The 15,916-nt window shown below is 32.4% G+C and overlaps 2 protein-coding genes across 2 annotated transcripts; one reads left to right on the top strand and one right to left on the bottom strand.

The window, feature by feature from the left end:
* Positions 1–334: 334 nt before the first annotated feature.
* On the bottom strand, positions 335–8,326 carry LOC105360420 (uncharacterized). The gene is made up of 18 exons (XM_011497315.1): positions 8,285–8,326; positions 7,813–8,199; positions 7,626–7,735; positions 7,392–7,564; positions 6,998–7,158; positions 6,691–6,870; positions 6,504–6,616; positions 5,876–6,055; positions 4,852–5,354; positions 4,133–4,320; positions 3,517–3,690; positions 2,211–2,442; positions 1,775–1,923; positions 1,573–1,674; positions 1,268–1,477; positions 1,007–1,189; positions 640–789; positions 335–560 (listed from the first exon to the last, which is right to left on the bottom strand). The coding sequence occupies exons 1-18, from the start codon at positions 8,288–8,290 to the stop codon at positions 348–350; spliced, it is 3,414 nt and encodes a 1,137-aa protein (XP_011495617.1). The 5' UTR covers positions 8,291–8,326; the 3' UTR covers positions 335–347.
* A 1,208-nt stretch (positions 8,327–9,534) lies between these two features.
* Positions 9,535–13,636, top strand: Rev1 (Rev1 DNA directed polymerase). Its single transcript, XM_011497055.1, has 6 exons — positions 9,535–9,711; positions 9,842–11,249; positions 11,480–11,921; positions 12,014–13,139; positions 13,219–13,361; positions 13,435–13,636. Exons 1-6 carry the CDS (start codon positions 9,661–9,663, stop codon positions 13,583–13,585), a joined length of 3,321 nt encoding a protein of 1,106 aa, XP_011495357.1. The 5' UTR covers positions 9,535–9,660; the 3' UTR covers positions 13,586–13,636.
* The last annotated feature ends 2,280 nt before the right edge of the window (positions 13,637–15,916 follow it).

Genomic DNA, 15,916 nt, shown 5'->3' with positions numbered 1-15,916 from the left:
ATGGAATGAAGAAAGAAAAAAAAAATGTGTCCGTGGCTTTACAAAAGTGAGACGATGACACACTTTTTTTTTTGTTTTGTTTTTTTTTTTTATTTTTTTTTTGTTTTGTTTTTTTTTTTTGTTTTTAAGTATCTACATGTAATAAAACAGATGAATTATATGTTTTCAATTTTTTTAATATTCTTTATTAATTTTTTTTTTTTTTCATCAAATTTCATTTTCTGATTATTTCATTGCAAGACAAAAACGACGACAATTTTCACCGTTCACATTCAAAAGTTTCACTAGAATTTTTTTTTGTTTGTTTTTTTTTTGTTTTTTTGTTTTGTTTTTTGTTTTTCGACATGTTAATAACTACAATCGCAAGCATCGTAGCCCGTATTGGTTTGTTCAGCTTGGGGCAATACTGGTGGATTATCGCACTGACCCTGATTAGTAAAGATATTACTGTATGAAACCTTCAAGTAATCAACGTGACCCTGCAATGACCTTATTCGTCCTTGGGCTTGCTGCAATGTTTCGTTCAAATTGCATATCTGTCCCTGCATCTTCTGCCTTATCTGCGGCAAAATAATAATAGGGTTAGTTTCGTAGGGCTTTTCGACTCCTCGAAGACTACAAACTACGTCAATAACCAACCTCGTCCCTCTCCTTTTGCGCCGTTTTAGCTGCGGCTCTACACATTGCCAATTGTATCTCAAACTCACTGATTTCAGCCTGCAAACTTTTCTTTACAGCCTCGCTCCTTTCTTTCGTTCTTGCCACTTGTCTTGCAGAGTCCTCCCGTATCTTTATCAAGAAAATTTTTTTATTGTTTGTTTAATCTAATTTATTCGTTGATGAAAGAATGAATTGTAAAATCACAGACCCAACAATCTGTATTGTAATGAATGGAAGAATGGAGCCTACTATTTGTCATACCTCGATCTCGATTGTCTCGTCGAGCGAACGCGATACTTCGAAAGAATCGCCAAGAATTAAAAGCTCATTAAACACATTTGTATACCTGCTCTAGCATGGCGTTCAGCTGCACAATCTCGTGCTGCTTCTCGTCGAGGCGCTTCTGGGTACAAGTAAACTGCTCTTCCAAACGGCATACGGTGTTCTTCATGCGCTCGTTCTCGTTCCTCATCTCGCCGTTCTTCTTCTCCAGCTCCTCGATAAGCATGCAGCTCTCGCTCTTATCGTCCTAGGGGTAAACGGAATGCCAGTCCGGGCGTATGCTTGGCGCCGAATAACGCAAATAAAGTAAAAGTAGAATAATCACTTGTAAAGACTGTATCTCGCGCTGGAGCTCGTTTATTTGGTTTTGCATGCAATCGATTTTCTCTTTGGCGCCGAGGAGCTCGCGCGACAAGTCTTCGCAGTTGTGCTCCACCGCCATACGCAGCTGTTGGTTTTCCTGCAGTTTTATCTGCGTTTGCTTCAAAATGTCGGAAAGCGGAGCGAGTTCAGCGAGCTTCTCTTGGAACTGGTTCTACACAGACGAACATTCCGTATTCATAGATTGTTTTTTGTTTTTTGTTTTTTAACGAGAATTGTACTTGGCTACGACGTGGTTTATTGACTTACCTTCACACGATTAATTTCCAAGGTGACGTTCTCGTTCATTCGCGCGTTATCCATTTCCATCAGGTCCATTTGGTGCTTCTGTTCTTCCACTTGCTGTTGCGCCTGTGCAAGCCAATTTTGCCGATTAATTTGATGACGAGCACGAAAAAAGCATGCATCGATGCAAAATAATGATAGAAAGAATAATAGAATTTAATCGAACCTGCAGGTACTTATTTCTGTAGTCATCGAGTTGTGCCGCTTGGTCACGGATCATAGATCGCAATTCCTCAAGCTCATCCTGAGCTTCTCGGAAGCGCTGACGAGCGACGAGAAGCGCCTGCTCCTGCTCTATCAGCTGCTCTTTACTACCTGCGTGAGATAATAATAATACTTTAATGGTATCGATAAGATACTTGACTCGACATGCTTATTCTTTCTTTAAAATCGAAGCCTTTTTTCTATCATTTATTTCCAATGTATTCGTGTTGTTTTTTGTTTATTTGTTTGTTTGTTTTTTTTTTTTTTTTTTTACATGACCGGCTCTTTCCGAAACTTCATCAAAGCTTTTTGGGGTGAATTTTTGTGGATGTGCGCATAATCTTTAGCCACTTTAATGTAAAATTCGCGAGTAATACACTCCCGAGTCCAATGCTTACCGAGGAGTTCGTTACGCTCGCACTCGGTAACCCGCAGACGTTCCTGGACGTCGACGAGCTTAATTTCGATGCGTTCGCGCTCCTCCTTGGCTTCGCGTGTCTCACGTCTTAGGACCTCGGAATCACAACGTAGCCGTGATACCTCGCACAGTTTATTCTTATAGTCATCCTGGAGGCGGGCGTACTGCTCTCGGAGATCGCGCAACTGCTGGGCCGCACAAGAATTTGGATCCTACGATCGTGTAAGACGGTATCGTGAGCACGAGAGTAAGAAGAGCACTGTCTTTATAATTAATACAATGACTACATGTAGAGGTAGTAAGAGAGAGAGAGAGAGAGAGAGAGAGAGAGAAGGAGAGGGAGGGGGGGGGGGAGTTACGATATGGTTTTCGTTATTCATTTGCAATGATTTGCATAGAGAATTATGGAAAAATACCGTTTAATAAATTTAGCCATGTCGTACCTCTCACTTTCAGAAGTAGCCATTAATCCAAATTTAAAACAAAATATTCTTAGATACTAAAATAAATCCTTTAATTAAATGATAAATATTTTTATATTCAGCGAGCTGCTTATAAATGTAATTTTTCTAATAAAAAATGTTTCTGCAATGTAGTTTTCGATGAAATTTCAATAAACAGTATAATACATAAATTCAATAAATTTATAATATTGTATTTCAATATCTGCATAAGAATTTTGAATTTATTATTACATTTTTGCATGTATTATCACTGCAATACAATATTTCAACTACTTTTATTAATAATATAAAAATAATACGATATAATGCTAATACTTTTTATTGTATTTTTTTCTTCATTTTTCTTCATTCAAATTTCTTCATTTGTTTATTAGAATTGTATTATAGTTATTAAAACATTTATCGGTATAAAAATATATATACTATTTATTTTTATTATATTTAATGTTTGATGAAAGTATTTTGGCATTAGCAGGAAAATTTTTATTTTGAATACGTATTTCATATAAATAATGTTTCGCGCAAATATCCTGTAAATTCTCTAAAAACTTTACAAAAGAGTATGTTAAGTGCAGATTTTGATTGATAAGATTTTTGCATTAAAATCAGTATTTGAAATATATATTTATAATGACACTTTAATGCAATTGTTATGAAATTTAATAGCTATAAATTACTTTTGATCTACATATTTAACATTATAGTGAACATGATAGTATATCATTTTACATTGCATTGTTAGTCTGGAATAAGAAGAACTCGGATAAAATGTTTGTTTATAAGATCTACAAATTTTATTAAACTTTTCGTGGCTCTGTGAACCTGTGGCGGTGAATGTGTCGGCGTCAATGATTTCGGACAGCAAAACTGTATCGATGGTCCAACGTTTTCGGCTAATTTTCGCTGCATATCCAATTGTTGCTGTTCCTGTTGCCTATTGATCATCTGGTGAGTTAATTCGTTAACTTCATTTTCGATGCACGAGAGTTGATCGCCCTATTAAAATATATTAATATCTTTATTGCATTTACGACCTAACACTTTCCTTTTTTTTCACTAGTTTGCTCTACGTTACTTATTCTGTCATTTATTTATTTTTTTTTTCCCCCATTATCTTTGGTTCAACGTATTAAGTCTATTAGGTGCTAAGCGACAAAATAACAGAACGAATCGAGCAATACGAATATCCACAAAGCAACATTCGTATAACAATAAAATATAATACATAAAATATAATAATTTCTATACGACAGATATTCATCGATGATAGATCAATAGTATAGAAGCCTATCGTTTGCATCAAGCTACACTATTGCAGAAACATTGATATTTTGATCCTAAGACAAGCGCAGCATTCCTTACCAGAAATTTTTCACTTTGTCGTACGTGACCTTCTGAAATTAAAGAATACTTATAGAATGTGTCACCTGCGACTTACGAGATTTTTGGAATTTTTTTCCATTTCGGCGGGACAAGGCCTTTGTACACGATTAGGTGCTGAATTCGGGCAATTGTTCCCGGTACCGTCCCTTTGCTGTGCCTCCTTGTGACTCGACGGGCAACAATCGTTGCTTCTCGAAGCTCCACCACCGAGTCGCGACGATTTGTGATTGCAGTTCTTAATAGCTGGAAATAATGTTACATACAAGTATTTTCATGCTTCGAAAGCATCATAGGCCTTTTATAAACATTATCGATGAACCAATCTACGGTGCTTTTTTTTTTTGTCTTTTTCATTACAAATGGTACTTTTTGTACTATTGTCGATTTTTGTTTTGTTTTGTTATGTTTTGTTTTTGTCCTGTTTTTTCTTTTTGTTTTAAATTTAATCGTGAAACTGCCATTGAGAACTGAATATTCACGTATGTGCCGATAGACTTTTACGTTGCTTTATGAATATAATTGAAAAATTGCATACCTTCTAGAATGAAACATCGTGCGCTCGTATTAATTTTATTGATAAAATCTCGACGAAGCTTATTCGCGGTATTTTTAAATCCGCTTAAAAACCATACAATAAAAGAAATGATTACCGAGTGTCATAGTATATAAACAACAGTGGAGTAATGACTCGGAGATGATGATATAGTCACCCACGTGTCTAGTGACATGTTGCAAACGATATTAATTTCTCGGAAAATGGGATAATGCACTAACCGTTAGTATTTGAATGATCGTTGCCGCAGCTGCACAAGTCGTTCTGGTTGGAGAACTTATTGGAATTTGGACTGGGAGTGCGTGGCGAATTGTAACCCATTACCGGAAAGGCGGGCTTTGGTGATGGACAGGCGGGCTTTGGCGGAGGACAGGCGGGCTTTGGCGGAGGACAGGCGGGCTTTGGCGGAGGACAGGCGGGCTTGACAGGCGGGCTTTGGCGGAGACAGGCGGGCTTTGGCGGAGGACAGGCGGGCTTTGGCGGAGGACAGGCGGGCTTTGGCGGAGGGCAGACGGGCTTTGGTGGGGGACAAGGCAGCGGACAGGGAGACGGCGGGCAAGGCGGCGGCGGGCAGGGTGACCTCTTCTGTAAGCAGGCGACCTTCTCGTTCAATTCGAAATTCTCCTTGGCGATCATGCGCATCTCCGCCTGGAGGCCGCAAATCTTCCGCTGGATGCAGTCCAAGGCGTTGTCTTTTTCCATTAACTGTTTCTCGAGCATGGACCTGCTCGGGAGCAGGATCAGCATTGAGCTCTCAAAAGGTGATTTGCGATTTACATAAATTTTGCCGACGCCGAGAACATCACGACCGAAATAATTATCAAGAACTGAGCCCGAGCGACCAACGGATCTTCAATTTTAACGCTTTCATTTGTTACCTGCCGAGTGGCTTTGCGCGATAGACTGCGTCGAGTACGCAATTGGATGTTAGAATTGCAATGTTGATGTTGGGGTTGTTTTTTTTATTATTTTTGTTTTTGTTTTATTTTTTTTTTTTGTTCTTTTTAAAATGGCGGTATACGTGAGACAAGATAATTATAAAATAGCAGACTAATATTTCATTTATGTAGTAAGCAACTACGAATCACGAGCGAGCCATTGATATTGAAAAGAGCATCGTCGCGCATTTAAAGAAATTAATACTTTTGAAACCGTTTAAACCGTTTTAAAAGTGAATAATACATTGCTACTCGTAGCAATGATTGTTAAAATTAAAAAAAAAAAATTATGTGCTTAGAAACGTACTTTCCAGTTTCCAATTCGGCATTGACTTTGCTCAGTTTCTCTTGCATAGAGAGAGATTCCGTTAATTTTCCCGTCAGATTTTGCAAACATTTATTTCCTTGACTTCTTGGTCTACTGTCGGCAACCACTATTTTCGGGAAATTTTCCTCCGTATTACCGCAAACGATTACTCTTGGCAAGCTTTCAAATTAATCATTAATATAATCAATTTTGAAAATCATTTTTGAAAACTTATAAACGTTAATTTATTTATAAATATAACATCAAATAGGAAAAATTATAACTATAAAATGTCTTTGCCATTTTAAACATTCTTCTGTTCAACATTATATGAATAAACATGCATGCATACATATAATACAAATGAAAATATTTTTTTTTTATATTATGAAGAAAAAAAATGTTTCATTTAAACTTTCGTGCATTAAATTTCTAATTTTCTATCACCCGTTTTACCATTTAATACCATTAGAAATTATATTTTATGCGATGTGACATTTTTAAAATGATTCGGTATTAAAATCGATAGAGGGAATATTCGTTTCATTTACGAATATATGTTATTTATTGTTGCAAGTTGTTTTTCCAATATTTGATGTTAAGTTTATTGATAAGAAAATAATTGTACTTGTCCTCGGGATATTGCACTTGAGGAAAGGCAAATTTTTCAGAGCATTCTGGGGGTGTTTCGAGAATTTCCTCGTTACATTTGACTTTTTCTGGCTTACATTTCTCCTGATCCTAATCGTTAATGCACAAGAAAGTATGAATAGATTTATTCATTTTCATATTGCCGTTTAATAATCTTGGCTCACCATTGTATGTGGATAAGGAAGCATTTGGAACATTTTGGTAAGAGTCTGGTCGGATGGATCGACAAGTCCAATAGTGCATTGCATTTTGCGCGTTATTTCATTAAGTTCACCAATCTTCTCCAATACGGATGTCTGTGCATTCTTTAAGACGACCGTATCTTCCTCCGTCAATTTACATTTCTATTCAAAAACAGCAAATAAACGAATAAATAAAAACTTAATAAACAACTTTCAATCGCGAATATAATAATTAACTTAATATTATTGTATGCATCGTTTTTTCTTTATCATTAAAATTCATACCAACCTGATGCAATTCACATATAATTCTTTTTAAACCCGATATTTCTAATCGAATAACTTTCGCTCTATCGTCGGCTATTATCATGTCTTCAATGACGCAGGACTCGGATACGGGAACCTGACTTGCCATCGAATCACTATTCCCACATTCCTTTACCGACATCTCTTATTTGTTAAAAATAAAATTATTATCATCAAGAAATATGCTTTTATCATCTTTTAGGTCGATTCGGCTAATTTATTATATTATCGCGACAGCTGTTCGACTATAGCTAAACTAAAAACTCCAATAAAAATATATAATAAAATTTTAAATGATAAGCTTACAGAGTAGATGGAGAAAAAAAAAGTTATAAATTATTTATTAAGCTTGATAATAAGACGTAATCCTTTCATACCTTTCCCGGCTTCGTGAGATAGCGGGTAATCTGGAGCATAAATTGATTTCTCATCGTTGGAATTTTCACTATATTCCTTATTATAGCACGGTGAACAGCATTCAAAATCGTCGCTTTCATTTTCATTTTCATGTTTCTTATCGTACGGCGACTCTAAATTTTCCATCATTATGCTGTAACAGAAAATTAAAGCGATAGTATCGTTTGATTTATTAATGCCTGTAAACTACATACATCGACGTATTGTCTTCTTCGATTTCAGATAAGATTGGTATATCTTCGATTTTCTCGAATTTATCGAATTTCAATTTGGTTTCTTCATTCGAATCGCTTATTTGGTCGGCCTACAAAGTCACCGCATTATTAAGTATAAAATTATTCTAAACTGAAATGTCGTATGATTAAATTACTAAAAGTTAACCCGTGATTCAATCTCCTGAAACGTTGGCTTTAACTGCTGCTTTACACAATCTTTAGGCTGTCTAAATGAACATTCTGATGCACAATTGCCCGAAGAATCTTCTGTTTTTTCTTCATATGGTGGTTGGACAATGGATAAATTATCAACACTTAAGTGGAAGACTTTATTAAGGTCGAAGAGGGACTCTAAGGACTTGTAGGTTTCTCGTTTACTAGTATTGCAGCCGGGTAGCGGGACTTTACATGTGCTACTACTCCTTGTGAATGTCTGACGCTTATTACGCCGATAACTGTAAGAGCTTTGATTTGATAATTTGGAATTTGATTCGTGCGAGCGAACGCTACGTAGTGCACAAGTTGGATCTACGGTGCCCGGCTTCTGTTGTTGCTACGAAAATTCAATTTAATCGTTAAACCATTCGGTCGCAACGCTCACTTTGCTTATGGCAATGGAAGATAGGTAAAACGTGTACCTTCATGCTTTTTACCTTCGATACGTTGACACGGTTCTTCGTTCTCTTTTATTTAGTCAATAACACGTATCAGCCTCGAATCAAGCTGAACAATTTCGTCCGTTTACAATTTTTGTTTTCGAAAGAGACGTTCATTATTTAATTATTGATATAATATGAATTAGTAATTAATAAAGATAGTTATGGATTTACCTCAAAAATTTGATCAGTTTTGATAGCGAAAAAGCATGATGTGAAGAATGGAGCAAAATTATGATGTGAAGGATTTTTAATTTCGATGCAAATATGGGTATTCAATTGTTTTTGTTTAGGTAGTAAAGGCAATTGATAAGATTTATCATCGACAACAACACCTCATTACTCATTAACAACTACTCTTTACTCTCTATCCTTTCTATTGCTATACACAGAAATCATTAAAAATATTCAAATGATAATTATTTATGACACGATAAATACTTTTTCTCTTTAGTATCTCTTAATTTTTTGAAAATCTCATTATGCTGTATTGCTATATATAACTGTAACAAGTTTAATATTTTCATAAAATTTTTATAAAAAGACATGGGAAACCGTATCACCTTTGTTACATCCACTCATAGCTATTACTTTTGATTCTATAGTTGATTATCTAATCAAAAATAATATAAATGAAAATTATTTAAAAAAATTATTATTAACCAAATGTAAAACTCTCATCCATTAGTTTGTCTCTGAAAAATCAGATCTCTATTTAGAAAATGAAAAAAAAAAAAAAAAATAAAAAAATAATGAAAAAGTAATTATATTGTGATTGAAAATCACAACTTCCTTTACATTAACAAAAGTAATTCTACTTTACTAATTCTCAAAAAATGACATTTTTACTTTATTATTTTCATTCTTTTCAAATACATTAAAAATTTTATTTATAAATAGATTAATTTATACTATAATTATCACTATATTATAATAAAGAACTTATAACAGCCTGTAAAAAAATAATTAAATTTAATTAGTAGTGTAAAATTTTCATCGTTCTAAGAATTAATAAGTAGGAATTGATTTTAGTAATCTAAAGAATGTTTAATTCTCTATTATCATATAATCGATAAATATTATTAATAATAATAATTTTTTTTATTAACTGCGATCAATGGAGTGAAAATCAATTGCCTTAAAAAAATAATATCTATTTATCTTCAGAAATTTAAATTTTATTTAATTCTATCTATATTTTGTATCTAGATAATAGGTAATCTAATGACAGTGATGGGTAGAACTTTCGTAAACACTTCGGTTCATCGAGCATTTAAATTTGAATTTGTCATATAATTATAGAAGCTATTATTATTTATAGAGATGTTTAAAAAAAAATGGAAGTGATTCACACTACAATGGCTCAAAAGAAGAAAAATGTACCATGGACCGATTGCTGCAAAGATTGGGTAAAATTTAAAATTAAAAATACATAACTAACCTAAAATTATATTCTTTATGCAATATTTGTATTAAACTAAATATTATTTTTAATATATCTAGTGCTAAATGTAATATATAATGTTTCTTTTTATAAAGGGGGACTATATGGAAGCTAAAAAATGTAAATTAGAAGAACAGTTTCAAGAGGCTGCCAAACAAGAGTGCACAAATGTTTCTACACTTTTTAATGGGATAGCGATTTTTGTTAATGGATACACAAATCCTAGTGCTGAAGAATTAAAACGTATTATGATGTCACATGGTGGAATATATCATCATTATTTGCGTTCTAAGGGTACAACACATATGATTGCTTCAAATTTGCCTTATTCAAAAATTATTGCTTACAGAAAAGCACGAAATCCATTACCTCTTTGTAAGCCAGAATGGATCACCGATAGTATTCAAGCAGGAAAAGTTCTTGACTTTAGAAAATATTTGTTATATTCTCAGTGTACTGATAGTCAACCTTCGATCGTGGCTCAAATGTTAAAGAAAACCAAATCAGATACTCGTTCGGATGCGAAGCAAAATGTCGAATCAGCAAAATTAACCACTAACAAGGATATTCAATCTCAGATACAAGGGACATCAAAAGAACAAATACCCTCAGGCATTTCAAATTGTACCAAAAATCCAGAATTCTTAACAGAATTTTATAATAATTCTCGCCTGCATCACATTGCAACGATGGGAGCAATGTTTAAAGATTATATTAATGATCTTAGAGATAAAAACAATAAAATTTTTCCTGGCTTAATGGCTTTAAAAATGCAGTCATCGAGAAACTCCTCCAAGACCGATCCATCAAATAGAATCGACGATTCTGATTCAGATGACAATTTATTTTATAATAACCAGTGTGCTTCTAATATAAATCCAACTATGCCATCTATAACAGAGAAAACTCAAATTATAATGCATATAGATATGGATTGCTTTTTTGTATCCGTAGGTCTTCGTGATCATCCTGAATTGAGAGGTTTTCCTATTGCCGTTGCACATGCAAAAGGCAATATACAAAGGGCATCTATCAATCCTAATAATATCAACGAGTGTGGTTCAATGTCAGAAATTGCTTCTTGTTCGTATGAAGCAAGACAAGCTGGAGTGAAGAATGGCATGCTTCTAGGTCAAGCATTAAAACTTTGTCCAAACTTAAAAACTATTAAATACAATTTTAATGGATACAAAGAAGTATCTTATGCTCTATATGATACAATTGCTTCCTATACTCTAGATATTGAAGCAGTAAGCTGCGATGAGATGTATGTAGATTGTACAAAAATTTTACAAATAAGTGGTTTAAATCCCTTAGATTTTGCTAGCATAATAAGGAAGGAAATTAAGGAAAAGACTGGCTGTCCAGTTTCAACTGGATTTGGTGAAAATAAATTGCAAGCAAGACTAGCAACTAAAAAAGCTAAGCCTAATGGCCAATTTTATTTAAAACAAGATTGTGTTAAACCTTTCATAAGATCGTTATCTGTGAAGGATTTACCAGGTTTGCTTACATTTTTATTAATTAAAATTAATTAAAATGTATTATAAAATAATTATAACATACTTATTCCAGTTTTTGATAGAACCGTACGAACAATTTTATTCTTATATTAAAATTGCAAAGTTCCTTTAACATTCGTATATTAAAAATAATTGTCAAAATAAGATTATATTTAATTAGAAAGATAAGATGTCTGTAGTGAAACAGCTAAAATTGTTGAAATTTTGTAGGAGTTGGATATGCTACAAGTGAGAAATTGCGTCAACTGAATATTCAAACCTGTGCTGATTTAGAAATTGTTAGCCTATACGAATTACAAAAAGAATTTGGAAAAAAAAATGGCCAACAACTATACGATATGAGCCGTGGTATTGACCACAATAAATTAAATTTGGAACATATTAGAAAATCAGTTTCGGCAGAAGTTAATTATGGCATTCGATTTGAAAATTCTGATGCAGCGCATGAATTTTTAAAAAAATTAAGTCTAGAAATTAGCGATAGATTAAAAAAAGTCAATTTAAAGGGGAAAAGTATAAATTTGAAAGGTATGTTTCGAGCAAAAGAAGCACCAAATGAACCAAAAAAATTCATGGGTCATGGTCATTGTGACATTATCAATAAATCAAAGAATCTTTTTACTGCCACCGATGATCCTGTAATAATTACAAGGTAAATATTGATATTGACTAATAATTACTTTTACATATTTTAAAAAATAAAATGTATTATATAAGTCGTTAATAAATACATCCCTATCATAGAGAAGTTTTACATCTCTGGAATCAGTTAAATCAGAACCCTGCCGATGCAAGAGGTATAGGAATACAAATAACTAAATTAGAAGCTAAAAATAAATCACATGGATCAACACTTCTAAAGTTTATTGATAAAAATAAATCAGAAAATAAGAGAGATCACAAAATGAACAGTTTGACAAATGTAAATATCATAAATGAACAGAATAGAGTTGAATGTGATATAATGAAATTTCAAGATTCAAATAAAGATCGATGCGAAGAAGTTGCAATTAATAACAATCATAACTCACTGGAAGCAAATAATATTATCGAAAGTACAGAAAATCAACAGGATACAGCGCAATCGAATAAGAAAAATTTAAATAATTTACAGAATAAACATGAAAGAGACAATGAATCGATTAATCCATCTATGGAAGACCAAAACTCAAAATTATCCAGTCAACTTAAGCAAACTAGGCAATCTGAATATTTTAAACAAATAAAACCTCATAGTAAAGCAGGAAAAATTAAAATTCCAGATATTAATGAAATTGACATGAAAGTTTTAATTGAATTACCAGAAACTATTCGTAACGAAATCCTTAATGAATATAAAGAAAGTAATAAATCAATAGAGAAGAGTACAACAATTGAACAACATTGTAATCGTGAAAATAAAAGCACATCTAGTATAAGACTAGATAGCGATCTATCATTCTCTCAAATTGATCCAGAATTTATAGCAGCTTTGCCCAATGAAATAAAAAATGAAATAAAGTCTTATTACGATAATCGAAAGAAAAGAAAAATACAATCAGAAGAAAAGCGTATTAAGAATTTTGTGCACAAAGGATGGGATATGTTTAAAAGTGATAAGAAACCTAATAAAAATGAAAAATTAAAATCGCATAAACCAAAAATAAATAATGCTGGTAGAAAGAAAAAGAAGAACGATGCTGTATCTTCTTGTAAACCGAAGGCAGTTGAAGTGGCTCCAAAGAAAATGATGGTACAAGAACCAGAGAAAATACCTAAAGCTAAAGCTATAAATAACAGTTTTCACTTTGACCTTTCGAGTGGGAACTTGGAACATTCGAAAATGTTAACAAATATCGTCAATTGTCTCCTTGAACTTCCAATATCTCAAGTAGTATTATTCACTAAATGGTTTATACATAATTTTTCTTATATGGTTTGACTTTATTTTTAAATAATGTTTTTTGTAGGTAAAAGTGCAAATAAGAGAATGGATACTTAATAATTCTGATGTAAATAATGTTGATTTTCTCACATTGACGACTTATCTTGGAATTCTGCCAAAAAAACGACGTATCGAAGATCTCTACATTCTCTTACGTTGTTTAAATAGGTAAGACCACTATATTGGTATTAAAAATATACATGTAAATAGAAATTAAATTAAGTTTTTTCTCTTCTTTTAGGATTATTAGCGAATCAAAGAGTTGCATCTGGCATGAAACGTATAAGAAAATGTTGGAACATATTCAAGCTCGAATGCGCTTACAATATACTTATGATATAATGATACCTGAACAAATAGCCTGTGATAAATGCATGATTACGAAAGTGTAATATACATTCATATTTATTTATAAGTACCGTTGTTAATAAATTATAAATAAATAAGCAAATTGTAAAAAATTTTTTAGTTACAATCGTTTCAGAAATTATTTCCAACATAAAGGTTAAATTAATAGATCAATTATAAAAATAAATACATTTCATAATATAGACGGAATTTTATTTATTTTAAACGAAATCACAATGCCCGCGCAAATTATTTTTGCGTATCACGTATAAAGTCTTCGCTTGCTCTCTTTGTTCATGCGCGCGCGCGCGCGCGCGTGTGTGTGCGTGCGTGTGTGCATGTTTTTCTTTAAATACTACAATGCATTTTAATCTTTATCGTCTAATGAAATCTTTATTATATGTAGATAAACGTTGATTACTGTGCGTATGTTTGTATGCATGCATGTATGTATACACGTGAGGATGAATTAATTTACATCGTATGCAAGATCGTATACTCAGCATGGGTATACAGTAAAAACAAATCACAATTTCAATTATCATTAATTACCACTTATTAATTTAATAATTTATGTTTATCATTTTATCGAAACACAGATACATATTACTTGTTATTCAAAACGAAATTTTTTTAATCTACATTTACTTACTATCTCGATAAAATGATGAAACTAGCTTGTCCCAAATAACTTTAGATATTGATATTTCTTTAATACTTTATATCGGTACAAATTTTAAAATAAATAATTTCAGTGGGCTAACAGCAGCGTGCATACTTGATTAAACACGCACATAACAACAAGTTCGTACATTTTCAGACCATATATATGCATGTGAAATTGTGTGCGTGCACGTGTTATGGGCGCGTGCGAGTACGTATGGTTTTTTTTGTTTTTTTTTTTGTTTTTTTTTGTTTATCAATATTGTTCTTACATGCTGAAGAGTAAGCCGCTTATAATATCGGAGCACCGACACATAGTAAATATCGCGCGGAATAAAAGTAAAATTTTACATAAAATAAATTACATATACAGTTTACTTTTTGGCTTTAAAACTCACTAGACGCACGCATCAAACAATAATAATAAGCTAAACAGTAAAAAAAAAAAAAAAAAAAAAAAAGTTCTACATCGTAGAAAAATGACGAGATCTAGAAATTCATTGGATTGAATCAAACTTAGTACACAATTCATCGAAGGTATTGGGGATATGGGGGACTATAAAATGTATGTCAAACATTACACTACTGTATACTTTGTCCTCGTTGGGCGCGCAAGGGCGTTCGCTGTTTCCAAATTCTACGATTGATTGATTAAATATTGCACTATTTTTTTTTCTTTCTTCAAATCATCACCGTTACGACGCTCCTTCTTATTCAACTCGGTTCTTGAAAAAAGGAAAATTTTTTCTTTAAAACGCAATACAAATGTGTTTTCAGTTCGGCTATTCATTCGGTAAGCTACCTGTTTTTTTTTATTTTTTGTTTTTTTTTTTTATTTTTTTTTCTTTTTTTTTTTCATTCTATTCGCCTTGCACCACGATCGAATTATAACATGTGCGCTTGCCTTGTACGTCATTTGTCCACGCACTAAACTAAACCGCGAATTTACAGGAGTCTTATTACATTAATCCAGTATTCATTTAATATCGTATTATGCATATAATTCATAATAATATACGAGTATAAAAAAGATCACTAATATCTTGCTCTCATAAAACAATTAAAATTTTGTATCTCGTTTGCATCTTATGCGTATCACAAGATAATTAACAATAAAAAAAAAACTTGTCAAAAAAACATAATCAATATTCGCATTATATTTCCAATGTGAATACGACACAAATAATATAAAAAATAATATTAATAATATTTAAAATTGACAACAATAGTATTTCTTATAAACCAAAAATCAGGTTTTTCTTGATAACAATCGATAATGATGTAAAACAATATAAAATCTGTTACGGAGAAAATAAAATAACTAAAACTCGTAAAAATATATGAAAATTAAACGTTAGCAGGGATTCGAAAGTAAATTCGTCGTTGCTTTCCACAAGTAAAATGATTCGATGAAAAATGTCGCTTTATGCCTATGCACAGTAGCGCTCATAAACACTTTGATCGGAATTGCTTAAATTTGTAGACATCTGAGGAAAAGTGCACGTATATGATATGTTGTAATTAAAAGCTATTTTAATGATGAATAATATATTTTTACACTCAATACAATTCTAACAAATCCATTTTTCATATTTCTATAATGTTTTATATTAATTTGTTTTATCGTAGTGAAATAACAACGCATATTATTTAATAAACTATATTGCAAGCGTTCAAAACTTCAAATCTGCTGTTAAATTAATTTTTTCTTC

Source organism: Ceratosolen solmsi, unplaced genomic scaffold (assembly GCF_000503995.2).
Source record: "Ceratosolen solmsi marchali unplaced genomic scaffold, CerSol_1.0 scaffold13, whole genome shotgun sequence".
NCBI classification, from domain to species: Eukaryota; Metazoa; Arthropoda; class Insecta; order Hymenoptera; family Agaonidae; genus Ceratosolen; species Ceratosolen solmsi.
The sequence above is the reverse complement of the archived record's forward strand: the minus strand, read 5'-3'. Positions and strand labels throughout refer to the sequence as shown.